General features: G+C 42.6%; 1 protein-coding gene across 1 annotated transcript in view; it reads left to right on the plus strand.

Moving 5' to 3' along the window:
- LOC124551011 (DNA topoisomerase 2-like) overlaps positions 1–8,066 on the plus strand; it is a 146,397-nt gene extending 138,331 nt beyond the window's left edge. Inside the window, exon 25 of the mRNA XM_047125855.1 lies at positions 7,640–8,066. Within this exon, the coding sequence (XP_046981811.1) occupies positions 7,640–7,764 (125 nt within the window). The 3' untranslated portion in view covers positions 7,765–8,066. The remainder of the gene's footprint in view (positions 1–7,639) is intronic.
- Positions 8,067–14,949: the final 6,883 nt, after the last annotated feature.

A 14,949-nucleotide genomic window follows, 5' to 3' on the forward strand; every position in this document is an offset into this window, starting at 1 on the left:
TAGGGTCTCTGTCGCTCCTGCGGTTTTCCAGCATCTTGTCGGTGGCACCCTGGAACTTTGCAAGGATGTCACAATCTTTTACACTGATGGTTCTAAGACTATCGATAAGGTGGATATGCTTTCACGTCTCTCACTGGCTTCGAACACCATTTATTACCGGGGTCATGTAGTGTGTTCACACCAGAGCTTCTAGCCATTCACGGGGCCCTCCTTTTTGTTCCTCAGCCCTTCCTCCACAGTGTTATAATTTGTTCAGACTCCATGAGTAGCCTGCAGGCTATTGACCGATGCTACTCTTGTCACCATTTGGTATCTGCTATCCACGACCTTCTCTCTACCCTCGAGCATGCCGCCTGTTCAGTCGTCTTTATCTGGGTCCCAAATCATGTAGGCATCCCAAGCAATGAACTGGCTGATCGTTTGGTTAGAGAAGCAGATACTTACCACATTTCCTTTCAAGATTCCAACTGCGGATATGTGGATCTACATCAAATCTCTCATTGCCCATAACTGGAAGGCCATCTGAAGCACTACTTCTCATAATAATAAACTGCGCACGATTAAGGAATCTCTGCAGTTCGGTGCTCTTCCTTGCGTTCCTCTCAGGAGTAGCCACTGTTTTATGCTGTTTACTCATTGGTCATAACCAGCTCACACATTGTTTCCTCTTATGTAATGACCCACCCCCAAAATGTGGTCGTGGAGCCAGTTGAAGATATCTCACATATTGATGGAATGTCCCCTTCTTTCGGCCCTTTGTGTTAAGTATAGTCTTCCCAATTCCCTACATTTCATGTTAGCAGATGAACCACGGATGGTGAACTTGTCCTAGGTTTCCTCCGTGAAATTGGTGTTTGTTTTCAGATACAAGGTTGTCCTTTAGCCTTGGAGCAGGGGCGGGTTGGTTGTGGTTCTGACTTCTTTTACAGTCTTCTCGGTCTGTGACCCCATGGCCCTGCCACCCTCCCTTTTTCCGTTTTTTCCATTTGGTCCCACATATTATGCCTTTACTGTGTGTTTTACTGTTAATTATTTTATAATTTGACTCCTCTTACTGTATCCGTCCACTTTTCGCAGATTCTTTTTCTTCTGTCACTCACTCCAGAAGTGTGAGTCTGATGACCTCCCAGTTTAGTCCCCTCTCAATTATATTCCCATAACCCGTCTCAATCAATCAATCTTGCAAGGGAAGTAGGGAATATTTACGTCACAGCAAGCAGGAGTGTTTGGGAGCAAACTATGTCTTCTGAAAAATGTTTGACATTGCGTTTCATACCACTTGAAACCACTGGACAAATTCAGCCTCTGGATGTTTGCTTTTTCTGTGCCTATAAAATATATTATCACTCTATCTGCAGCTATGCTTTAAAAGGACAGCCAGTTTTGTGATAAGCTCCACAACAGACTGTTTGGCATTCAGTTGCATGCCGTCGCATTCCATCAGTTCTCATTACCCTGTTAAAACGGTTTGATTCTATATGCATTCTCTAATAGTGGATACTTGGCTGAATGTCCTAAACAGTTTATAACTCCCAAGGAATGTTTTTGATCTTGGGGTGTGAACCTTTGTGATCCATGTTGCATGTTATTTTTCATTTGGTGTTAATGGTGCACGTTAATGGTTTGTTTTGAACATTCTCGAATGTTGACAAAGTCTATTTTGTGACTTGTTGATACATACATCCCATTAGAGGTCGATCTCTGCACCTTCCGGACACTCATTTTGTCACTCTCCTGATGCACATGGGGAGTCATTAGCAACTAATACTTTTTCTGTTGGAACTGTTGACAGAACACTTTCAAATAAAGATTGAACTTGCAACCTTGCACTCAAGGGGTTCCTTGTTAGTGAACACGAGGAATAGCAGGCATTCATTGTGGAAAGACTGTTACAGCTTTGGTCATCTTGTGTTGTCCAGTATCCCCATCACTGTGTACATCTCTCTTCGATCCACCTATCATACTTGTAAAGCATTGTCATAGCAACCTGCCATATGAGAGCCAAACATCAGTTTTTCTGAGAGATCACTCCGTTCAGACTCGCGTAGTACACTGTGACATCTGTCGCTTGCAGTGGTGATTCCTTTCTTAACGCCACTTCAGCTATTAAAGAGAAGTTCATCACTGACCATTCTTGCAACCCAAGTGTGTGTAATATAGAAACCTCTTCTCCTTCGACTTTTTTTTTTTATTGACTAGGTTGCTAATCTGCTTGCTTTTAATTTCATGTAAAGAGTAGTAGCATTCCAGGAGTGTTCGTTGAAATAATATTGACAGTGCAGATGCTGTTGATTTGATTTTAACAGGGAAGCTAAAACAGCTAAGGTCTAACCCCCACTGCCCGCACCGAAACTGTTTATTGTGCGGTATCGCTCCCTGTATACCTAGTAAAGCCAACCAATGCCCTCAAATAGTGCAGAGTGTCCCTTTACCAGTTCTTTGTTAGACACAATTTCTTCAAGTCTAGTTACTCTCCAATACCATGCATTCGAAGATAAGGTGTGATGCAGTTTCTTCACACTCATCACAGATCCTACATTTAGGGTCCTCTTCTGTTATACCCATTGTGTGTAGGTGTTTTTAGAAATTCCCATGACCGGTCATCAGTCCAGTCAGAGGTTTGATCTCTTTCCTGTTCAATTCCAGGATTACAGAGCTTCTTTTAAAACATGGCTTGGGCATCATTACCTTACCATGGTTTTGTTTATGAACCTTGGTCCAATATTCTACATGCTGTTTCCTAAGCCAGTTCCATAGTTCTAATTTGATCATAGCCTTGGTGATAGTCAGGACAGGTTCCGATCCAATAAATGGAGTTGTTGCCCCCATCCTAACCAATCTGTCGGCTTGTTCTTGCCACAGATCCCCGAGTGGCCAGGGATCCGCACTAGGTTTACCCTATTGCTTCCCCCTAGCTCCACTAGAGCCCTGTGGCATTCTGCAACAATCTTAGATCTTGTTGCATGAGCTGCCAATGATTTCAGGGCTGTCTGAATAGATGTAGATGCCATGGTCCTTGTAGCACCTACGCATATTCTTCTCCACACATGCCCCGAGTGCAGTAATTTCAGCTTGGAATACAGAGGCCAGATTTCCTAGAGAGATGATTCTCTCCAGTCTTGGCTGAACCCCGTACACCCCTGCCCCAATGCCTTAGTCTGTTTTCGACCCATCGGTGAACCAAACGATGGCCCCCGAGCAGTGTCAAACTGTTTTTTCCCACTGCTCCCTACTTCCAATTATTATGTTGTAAGGCTTGTTGAAGCAGTTGGGAGTTGTTATAATGTCGGCAGGCATTTCCCCATCCACTCCTATATTTACCTCACTCACTGTATTAGTGTGTCATTCTGGATATCTGAATGAGACACAGTTCTTGCCAGTTTCAAGTCTGTGCACCCCAGCTGCTGCCTCCTTCTTGACCCAAAGGTGTAGTGGAGACACGTCCAGCACGGCTTCCATTCCAGCGGTTGGTGTGCTGCTAATTCTGCATGTTATGGCTAAGGAGGCCGATCGCTGCACCTTAGCAATCTGCTTAGCTGCAACCTGCTGTTCTACCGTCTTCCACCACACTACGGCCCTGTAGGAAATCCTAGGTCTGACCACTGTGGTGTATGTCCAGTGCATACCCCTGGGGCTTAGGCCCCAGTTTTTGCCACAAGCCCTTCTAGTAGTCACTAGAGTACTTCTTGCCTTGGAGCAGATACTCTTAATGTGAGGGGTCCATGTCAGCTTCTCATCTAAGGTTACCCCTAGATATTTCACTATCCCCTTCTCACGTAGAGTTTTATTGAAGAGCTTTAGATTCCAACTTGAGTGTCGAAGCCCGCATCTCGTGGTCGTGCGGTAGCGTTCTCGCTTCCCACGCCCGGGTTCCCGGGTTCGATTCCCGGCGGGGTCAGGGATTTTCTCTGCCTCGTGATGGCTGGGTGTTGTGTGCTGTCCTTAAGTTAGTTAGGTTTAATTAGTTCTAAGTTCTAGGCGACTGATGACCTCAGCAGTTGAGTCGCATAGTGCTCAGAGCCATTTTGAGTGTCGAATATGTCTCTTCGTAAATGGCAAACAGTCTTCTTAGGATTAACCCTCGGATCCTGTTTGTTGCACAAATTTTGCACAATGTCCAAACTTCCTTGTGCCATATTTCTAACCTTGTCAGTAAATTTGCCAAGTATTACTATGACAAGGTCATCTGCGTATCCTTGACAGAAGCATTGTCTGAAATTTAATTCCTCAATGAGTTCATTCACCACTAGATTCCACAATAGAAGGGACAAAACTACTACTTGTGGGCAGCCTTTAGTGGTGGTAATTACTATCTTTTCATTCATCACGGTAGCCTCTACTTTCCTTCCACTGAGCGTGGCCCTGGTCCACCTGCATATAGTGGTCCCCAGGTCATGCACCTCTGCTGCAGGTAGTGTTACCAAAGGCCCCCTTGATATCCAGGAAGATGCAGAGGGCTATTTCTTGGAAGTGAAGGGCTTTCTCCACCTTCCTAGCAAGTTGGTGGAGAGCTGACTCGCATGATTTACCTGGTTGATGTGTGTGTTGATATCCGTGTTGGTTTGAATGTAGAGGGGCCCTACTTAGTCTCCTCTCTCCAACATACACATTAACCTGAGTTTTCCAATGTTTCGAGAATGATAGAGGACAGACCGATTGGTCTCATATCCGTGGCCTTGATATGATCAGTTCTCCCTGGCTTTGGATTGAAGATAACCTTCACTTCCCTCCAAGCATTGGGAATGATTCATACTGCTAGGCTAACTCTGAATAGCATGCATAGGGCTCTTATGAGCTCTCCTTCTGCCTGTTGCAGGAGAGATGGAAAATTTCCATTTGGCCCAGGTGACGTGAACGGTTGGAATGTTCCCACCGCCCACTGGATTTTATTAGAGTTCACACACTCCTTGGCCGATTCCCAGTCCTCTCTTTGAGTGCCTGAGAACCATTTTCTCTCCGGGATCACATTCCGGACTGTGTTGTCCGGCAGAGCATATTGAGGAAAGCAAGTTTTGAGGAGCAGTTCCAGTGTCTCGTGTGTTGTCTTTGTATATTCTCCAGTCTCCTTCCTTAACGTACCTCTTGGATTGGTTGGTACTCTAGTGAGAATCTTGTGAAGTCTGGCTTGTGCAGCTGTACTCTACACTTCCTCACAGAATGCCTTCCAGGATGCCTTCTTTGCTTGTCTGATCGCTAGATTGTAGTTGACGAGGGCCTCACGATATTTAGCCCATTGTCCTTTGTCTCGCAGTATTAAACGCACTCTGTACCTGTTTTCTTTGCGTTTCAAAGTTATTCCACAAAGGCACACTCCTGTTTGTGCACTACTTGGTGATTGTGCAGTTGTCGTGACATGAGGTCACTATGGCAGAGGTAACACCCTCTGCTACTTCCTCAAATTATACTGGATTCTGTATCGAGGTTTTAATTTTCGATAAGCCTAAGTCGAGGTCCCTCCTATATGTCTCCCAGTCCGTTTTCCTGGGATCCCTATAGGTCACGGTCTGTCTGATTCCCATTTCAACCTTGAATTTAATGTATACGTGGTCCGATGAAGCTGGCTCCAACATCACATGCCATTGTTTGACATGGCTGCCCTTCATCATGGAACTAAAGGTTGTGTCAATTACTTGTTCCCTTCTGCTATTCCTGAATGTAGGTTCATTGCCCCTATTCAGGACCTCTAAGTTGTTAGCTAAAAGGAATTCAAGAAGGTACTCACCTCTACTGTTGGCGTCCTTGGTGCCCCACACTAGGTTGAGGGCATTGGCACGCATCCCACCAGCAGTTGGTCACCTTGCCGATGGCAAGTCTCTACCGGTCTCCTCACCTCCGAGGGAGGAGGAGAGCTGTCTTCGTAAGGAAGGTATGCTGAGGCCAAAACAATTTCCCTCATGATACCTTCCTCACATTATTGCATTTTAATGGTCAATAAGTCCCTAGAGCAGAAATCCATCATTGGCATGAAAGACATTTCATTTATTACATAGATGCATGTTCTGAAGTTTCTTAGATTTCTAGCATAAATCAGCTTACCTTCAGTGCCACCGATGCCTGATACACCCCCTTTATATAAATAGGGTTCTTGTATCAGGACCACGTCCACTTCTTGCCTCCCCAGGCAGCGACTCGGGGCAGTAGATGGCCCTTTACTGTGCGGCAGACTAATCTGCAGCACCTCCAGTCTCCGTCTTGCTGCCACCTTTGAGAACACTGACGGTAACCTGCGAGAACCCTAAAAACAATTTCAGGTCCTGTTCCTTCCAGGGGGGACTTCTCTCTGACCTCCACTACCAGGGTTCGTCCTTCTGGTTGATCACTCTCCAATCTTCTGTTGAGACTTTTGGGTTCAGGGCCCTATTTTCCCGAACAGTCTTAGGAGAGACTTCCTTAAGGAACTTAGGTACCCATATTGATATCTTTGCAGTCTTAAGAAGCTCCGCTGCCGTTTTAACCAGCAGCTTTGCATCTTCCCACGGGGATATCATGGGCACCTAGTCCTTGAGCCATTCTAATGTGGGCACCCCCTCACAGACAAAATTGAGGGCACAACGATCTAGAGGGACACTCCTGAAGGTGGGTCCTGGGCCAGTGTCGTCCCCGTCCCCCCCAGTCTTCTCAAAGAGGGCCATCTGCAATAGTTCCTCCTGCTGCAAGGTGATGGCCACATGTGGATAACCTTCCTGGATAACTGCTATCCAAAAAACAGAGACTGAAGTACTATAGGTCTGTTTCCCTATTTGTTGCCTCCATTTTTTCTGGACCTGCTTAGCCAGGGAGGAGGGAGTCTATAATTCCTCCTTTATCCACTTGCTACCTGTCTTTCAACCTGAGACAGTTTCATCCTGGGGGTCTTACGTTCAAGTCCCTTTAATTCCCTTCACTTGTCATTAGGAAGCCATTCTTTCCCTTCCTTTTTCCTCTGTTCCCTGAGTAGTTTCCTCCTCTGGGCCCCAGACAAGCCTTTGATCTTTATCTGGTCTAGCTTCTTGGTTGCAGTTCCCACTTCTGGCTCAGGTCTAGACCCTGATTCAGTAGTGGGAGTGCCTTCCATTGGTACTGATATCAATGTTGTGATATCTGAGGTCTCAGTTTGTTTTTCTATTATGTTTTCTTTAATCGTGTCCATATGGGTCCCACGAGAATTGGGTAGGACTAGAAATGGATAGGGAAGATGGGAAGTTGTGGGACACACTGTCTGATCCATCGGCTGAGGCCTTTCTGGTAGTAGTTCCTCTACCTTCGGCATAGCTCTCAGCTTCACGTGGATACGCAAGCCTCTCCACCCGCACGGACAGTGCTTTATCAAAGTGGTGTCCCCTGGAGAGGGCAGATGTTACTTTTACAGAATGTTGTGGCACTTCCCAGTTTGTCTGCTAGTTACCACAGCTACCAGAAATTTCTTGATCACTATTGCCAGTCTGCTTCCTTTTCGTATACTTGTGGTCTGGTTTCTGTAAAAGTTGTAGGTAATCCTTCGGTCCTGATATTTTATCCCCCACTACCTTTTATTTTTCTATATAGGGCAACAAAGAAACTATGGTATAAGATTTTCACTTGTATGGAATACACAATAAATTTATTTCATTCTGCGGACTGCATAATGTAACAGGTTCATGGTCATACTTCTGTGTTACAGAAATAAAAAAGGCGGCCTCGGACAACGATCTTGAAATGGAAGTGGAAAGAGTAGCTCCAAAGACGAAGCCCAGTCGACCAAGGAAAGCTGCAAACTACATTGTAGATGATGACAGTGACTTCTAATTCCTTGTGTACATTTTTAAGTGCTGTTTTTACCCTTCACTTTGTTCAGTTTTGTGTATTTTAAGACAGTCTCCTTCACTCATAAATGTATATTGTTTTCTAATGATAGATTGGTGACTAATATGATTTAGTTTTCAGCATTTTGGACATTATAGTGTTACAAACTCTGTATTTTAAATTCAGCAAAGCTGTAGACATGTCGGTGCTCAGTGGTTTATGACTGTGTATTGTGAACAGAAAAGGAGCTTCTTTGCTGTGTCATAGCAGTATGTGCTATGCTTTTATATTTTTATTTTATTACAGAAACTGTGAAAACGAAAAACTGAACTGCTTGGAAACTAATATTTTGCAAGCTTAATAGCGTGATTTTAATAAGAAAGTAGTAGTACTATTGTTACTTGTTTTGCTCTTTATCATGCAACAGTTGTCAGTGAAAGAGAAGACTTTTTGAAGTGTTCTGTCATTTTTTATTCAGTGTTGTTGTATGTGTTTAATTCGATTGTATTTAAACTGGTTCATAATCAAGAAAACTGGTATTAAATATGCTATTATTTTTTATTCAATGGACAGTTTACAAATTAAACAGTGAATTCAACTTTGTAGACAAACCCAATGATTGGGTGACAATAGTTTGCACCTTAGAATAATCTCAGTTATCTTGAGCAAAGTTTTTACTGTAACCCAGTTTTAAAGTTTGTTTTACCATTATTACTGTATTAGACATATTTAGCATAAAAAAACCAGTTTTAAACTATTTATAAGTTGCAGATGGTTTAATCATTAATTGTACTGTTAAATACTTGAAATGTATGTTTTAGTAAAATACAATAAAAATGTATTGTTTTGTAATACTGATGGTACTGTAGGGAGTACAACTCTGGCTTTATAATTACATCTCAAATTATGATATACTCCACAGGGATGTAAGTCAGACACATATAATGGTGCACAATTCACTAACTAAAAATCAGACCACCTGTATGGTCTGATTAACTTTGTTATTAACATTTTGGTGACCAGCCTCGACACAGATTGGGCCACATCACTGTATTCAAAAGATCGAGCCACAGTCTGGCTGCAGTTTTCTCAAACACAGGTGTACAAGCTGGCAAGGCATCTGTAGCCTCAGGTACATCATTACAAAGCAGTCGCATTCCTACAGTACTGGTATAAAACACCTACCCACAGTCGTAAGAGGATGGACTCTTCATAATTCATTGCTTTGTAGTATACAGTACAAGCACTTTGAGACAATCTTCAGTAACAGTTTGGGTAGAGATGAATGACACACTTTTGGGTTTTGTTAGGACTCCTAATATAAAGTTGTGATTATTGCTTTAGAAATATAGTTACAGTTTCTTTGCCTATATGTGCCCTCAGTCACAGAACACATTTTAAAGTTTCAGCTGTAGAACTTTAGATCACCACTAGATGGGCCAAAACAAGAGGGTGCAAGCCCATCTCCTCGTTACCAGTGGGCTGTCGTCCTAACATTTTGTACTGACACACATTGCGGGCTGGTACTCCATCCTTTTGATTTTTCCCTGTTTGCAGAGTGTTGATGCCACCTGCGTGTGGTGTTGGGATTTTGAGGTGCTAGATTGTATTGTGGATGAAATCTTCCCAGCACTGCACTGTGATGTGGTGACAGAACTAACAGCGCGCGCGCACACACACACACACACACACACACACACACACACACACACAATGCCTTTTCTTTTATGTTCTCTGTAATTCTGTCTTGCTGTGTATTTATCAGTTATATCTGTTTCTAATGGGTACTCTTTTTGAATTGCACTATATTTGGTGTGTAAAAGTGGGCAATCTCTTTTTGATGAGAGCAGTTATACAAAAGTCAATTACATTATTTACACATAGTAGTTATGCTAGTTCCTTAGATACCGTGGCCTGTCAGCCTGTGCATGTGGGTCTTTGTTGTGACATGGCATTAGGTAATACATGGTCAGACTGTTGTTGCACTTGCCTGGGAAGGATCCACACAAAATAACCCCACACAACTCGAACAAATCAGTACAAAATAGTTATCAGAGTGCCCCTTGATTGTTCATACTAACTGCATTTATCTATTACTAATAAAAATGTTTTTCTCCCACTGTATGAAGTGTTCAAACAACTTGAGAAGCTGGGTAATGTCTTGTGCCATGGCAGTTGTCGAATATGTCGCCGGGGTACATATCTGAAAGTTCTTTGAGCAAGCTCGTCGGACATCCAGCGCTCTTGTATGTGATGTGGATTGGTCATGGTGATGCTGTTATGTGGTCAGCTCAGTCGCAAGATATAATTTTGAAGGCCTCTCATTTCAGGTGTGATGTGAAAGGTTCAGCTTGAGGTGATTGTGTTTCTCACGTGACCAAGTACAGCCAAAGAACACAGTAACCATTCGAGGCAGTAGTTTCCCCAAATGCAGCTGTCAGCATTTTTATTGATGCAGGGTTGATCATTATTTCTCCAGTTGTAAGTTGGATGTCATCCTACTGTGCTTATTTAAAAGGTCTTTAAATAAATAAAACCGAGAGGGGCCAAGCTATACTCAACTAGAAACAGTCGCATGTGGATCCTTGGGGATTTTTTGTAATAAGGGAAGTAGGCTGTGGTGGGAGACTCTCATTATTGCCTAACATTTCATCTCGTAACATTGGAGACATCTGTCTATAATGAAAGAGTTAATATTTTCAAATATAAAAGAGCTCAATAAGCCAAACTGTTTATATGTAACTGTGCAATGGTCGGTTCATGATGTCAGCAGACTGCTGTGTAACATTGTGGAGTTGCACTGATGTAGCACGGAGCTTGAACTGCGGGAGAGTTGCCGCTGTTTTAAGTAGCACAGATGCCCACATATTTTTTAATTTGACTCCTGTACCTTTTCTGTTAAAACTACTTTTGTGCCTTTGTATTTCTACGGTCTCTCAATACACCAAAGAATAGTAACAATTGGACATGCGCCCTTGCCACGCTAGCAGTACACAAAATCTCTAGCATTTGCAACTGATTGTATACAGAATGTTGTCTAAGGTACAAACTACCAAATGGAATGTCAGAGTTAATTACGACTTTGAAGTTTTATTCTCAAGTTGAGGTGAAACCTAACTTGGTGTAATCACTCGTGTCCGGGTCTGTAGCTAAAGTTCATCTCCCGTAACCAGTATCACAGAACAGGATCGTGACAGAGAGGAGACCTGTTCTGTATTCCAGGAGGCCCACCAGATGACTCTCCTTCTGTCACAGCGACTTCACTTAATCATGTGGACCCCCCACTGTGAGCAATTTGAAGTATGCTGCGCTGCTGCCACTGTAGCATTGGCACACGGTGCTCGAGAAGGCAGTGGCCGTGTCTTCTGTGTGGTGACCGTGCCTTATGAACATGTGGCACAACACAGAAACTACTAAATGCATTGATATGCAATGTAAAAGTACATGAGAGCAATTTCATCTGAGCATCACAGGTAAGAGGGTAGATCAAATATGAACTGACTGTTTATTCTGTGTGTCTTTGGTTGGTAGGACTGGGCTAACACTTCCAGTAAGCTGGGGAGAGCCAACCAGTTCACCTTCCCATCCAGTTAATTACAAGTGCTCATTATGCCGGAGCAACAGGTGCACCTGCATGTTGCACAATGCATTACTTTCTTGCTTGTGAATGAGTTAGTGGTGGAAGTTTTTCAGTGATAGTGTACAGTTCGGGAAACTGTAGAGGTCTTGTGTGTCTTTCTGGCATAAGTAGTTAAAGAAAGGGCGAGAAGCAGCAAATTAGGAACATGATCACTGTCCTTGGACAAGCATTCCGAATGAACATTTTGCATAATGGTTTGTGCACGAGTCAGTACTGCGTACTACTGCAAGTTGTCGAACTTGATATAGCTCTCGTGTATTGTGTAGTGTAGGCCTATACCAAGAAAGTGCACTGGTGGAAAACATTTTTACTCCATTTACCTCAATAAATTTAAATGGCTGAACAGCATTTTATGGAACATAGGTAATAGCCATCCAGATTAAAATGGCTTTTAAACAAAAAAAATAAACAACCTCCACTGAAATCTAATCTTTCATCTGGGAGATATGATGCTACAGCCATATGCGTTAAACATGTAACATCCATCTGTTTGCATTGGGGGTTAAAAACAGAAAAACCTGTTGTAGTGTATGATGGGAGAAAGGTCATAGATAACTGAAAATGTTTTCCTTTTATGCGACCCACCTTGCTAACTTGTTATAATTGATACCTCACAAGGATTGGGATAACTTTAAGGAAAAACACACAAGGTGGACCCCACAAATTTTCTAATTTGTTGTTTCCTGTATTAGACCTTACTGCTTAACCATAATATTATAAGTAAAATTTACAATAATAAACTCAAACCATTTATACCATTAAGAGCAGAGCTTGAAACCGGGAATAGACAAGTAAGAAGTCACACCAATTAGGCATGGTTGCAAGCAGGTTCAACAAAAAATATAGTATCTGTAAAATGAATTTCAATGACTGCCACTAAATGTACTTAAAATTCCCAAACATGGGTGACACGGTACACAAATGGATAACACCCATCCAAAATACAGAGAGGAGAGCAAGTCACACCGCTAATTGTGGCTATTGAAAAGCCCTTACAATGTATATGCCTTGGTAAAATTTCCTTCAGCAATAAAAATACAGTCCCCCAAAATACAAGCAAAGCTGGGAAGGTATAAAATTTAAATGTGACTTCCAACTGACACTCACCAGCAGAAACATGATCCTTAAATAAATGTACAATTGCCCAAAATACAAGATATACTGAGAAATACAGTAGGTGGCAATCACAGCCAACTGGGATCAAGCAAGCAAGTTTCTCAGTGAGCTAAGTAAAACGCCTTAAAACGTAATGTGCTCAAGATGTAGCAATAAGAGTGCAAGGTTTAAATGAGTAGTTAATGAGCAGGTATAGTGAGGAATAAATTAGGGCTTGTGAAACTCACCTTAAACCTCAAAAGCTTACTGGATTCACCAAATAGGACTGATTAATAGTTCCCGATTAATCAGTGGCGCTCAGCTGTAGCACGCATCATACGGTCAACATTACTTAACTTAAAGCACTACCATCCAGCTGGTAGAAGCAAGAGTTTGTGGGTCTAATCTCCCCCTCCCCCTCCTAATCACAAGAAACAAAAAATAACGTCAAAGGGGAGACAGCTGTAATACCTCTGCCAAACTGAATATAACTACACTCTACATGTACCAATTGATACCACACAAGGCTTGGGATAACCACATCATCTGTGAATAACCTCACAGAGCTCCAGCATTATCCGCTAGTATACGTTGAACTGCATCTGGAAGGAAGTCCTGAACTTGCAAATGTGGCCCAATACTTAGTAAGTCCATATTTTATTTACTAAATGAGTGTGGAACAGTAGCAAATTCCTTCCAGAAGCAAAAGAACACCGCATCACATTAATCCTGCCAATTAATCAAACGTGATGGGGGGGAAAAAGAATGTTAAGATTATTTAACCATGGACCTAGTTCACTAACATGATTGTTGTAGAATAATTTAATACCTTTAAATTTCCAAGTAAACAAAGTGAAGTAATAGACTTGGAGAGTCCCCAACTAGATATTCTTTGAAGTTCTGCTTGTGCTGTTTGTCCCTGAAATCCTGAAGGCAGTCGATTGTGTAACTGCTTTGGCCTTCGACTTCCACAGTGCTGCTAGTCTAAATGACCCAAGTAAGTAAGCAAAAAGTTAGTATGTGGAATACTGAACCCTCTAGATGTGTGTCTATCCTCTGCAAGCCACTTGGTGTGTTTGTGTGTGTGTGTGTGTGTGTGTGCGTGTGTGTGTGTGTGTTCCATTCAGAAATGCTGCAAGGAAAGAATGATTGTAGTTTGAACTCTAATTTTCTTGTCGGGGTTATTTCATGAGGTGAGATAGTATGTTTTCCAGTCTGTGTGGAACACACACACTGTCGAAACTTCACTTGTAAACCTCTCCATGATGTACAACACCTATGGTGTAGTATCTGTTACTGGAGTTTGTTGAGCATCCACAAAACGCTTTTGTGCTTACTAAGCAATGCCGTAATGGAACATGGGAATACTCATTGGATTTTCCATCACTCTGTTATTAATCATACTTTGTAAGGGTCCCATACTGATGAACAGTACTCAAGAATTGATTGAACAAGTGTTTTGTAAGCTACTTGTTTCTTGTACAAGTATCATTTCCTTAAGTTTCTCTCAGTAGAGTGAGCATAGCATTTGCTTTTCTTAGCATTTGTTTTATGCGATAACTCCTCTTTAGAATGAGATTTTCACTCTGCAGCGGAGTGTGCGCTGATATGAAACTTCCTGGCAGAGACTTGAACTCGGGTCCTTTGCCTTTCGCGGGCAAGTGCTCTACCATCTGAGCTACCCAAGCAAGACTCACGCCCCGTCCTCACAGCTTTACTTCTGCCAGTATCTCATCTCCTACCTTCTAAGCTTTACAGAAGCCCAGATGGTAGAGGTCCCGATTTCGAATCTTGGTCCGGCACACAAGTTAAGGCTTCTTCACACCTGAGTGGAGTTAAGTGTTGTTTTTTTATGTTTTGGGCTCTTCATATTCTAAGGCCACATCTGTGCAAATGTGGAATTGGACCTGTTATATACAGGGTGTATACGAACCGGGAGATCCGAGAAAAACCTGAAAATTTGTTCATCCGGGAGAAAATCGGGAAAAACTCAAATTTTTTAGAATTCCGGGAATTTTTCAGTTAAATTTTTGTGATTTTGACTGGTAAGAATCAATACACTAACAATGGATGTTACTGTATCCCGCTACTGCAGAATGCTACTGCAGCAACAAACCATGAACAAGAGAAAAAAAAACGAAAATAAAACTTATATTGGCACGGAAATGCGCCATATACAACAACAAAACAGTGCTCGTACGAGCGTCTGCCAACAGCAAAGTGCGTCAAAGGCTTTAGGAAGACTGAAATGCTTCATAACATGCGCAGTTGAGTCCCGTATGAGTAGTATCTTCTCCCGCTTCTGGTTACAGAAGTGTGGCTGGGCGCCACTACTTAATATTGCCCCGATTCGGAAATATCGTAGATCCGGGGCTGATGCACAGAGCAGTCTGAGTAGCGATGCACAGAGCAGCCTGAGTTGTGGTGGAGGGCTGGGTCGTCTCCACGTGACC

Source organism: Schistocerca americana, chromosome 9, assembly GCF_021461395.2.
Source record: "Schistocerca americana isolate TAMUIC-IGC-003095 chromosome 9, iqSchAmer2.1, whole genome shotgun sequence".
Classification (NCBI taxonomy): Eukaryota; Metazoa; Arthropoda; class Insecta; order Orthoptera; family Acrididae; genus Schistocerca; species Schistocerca americana.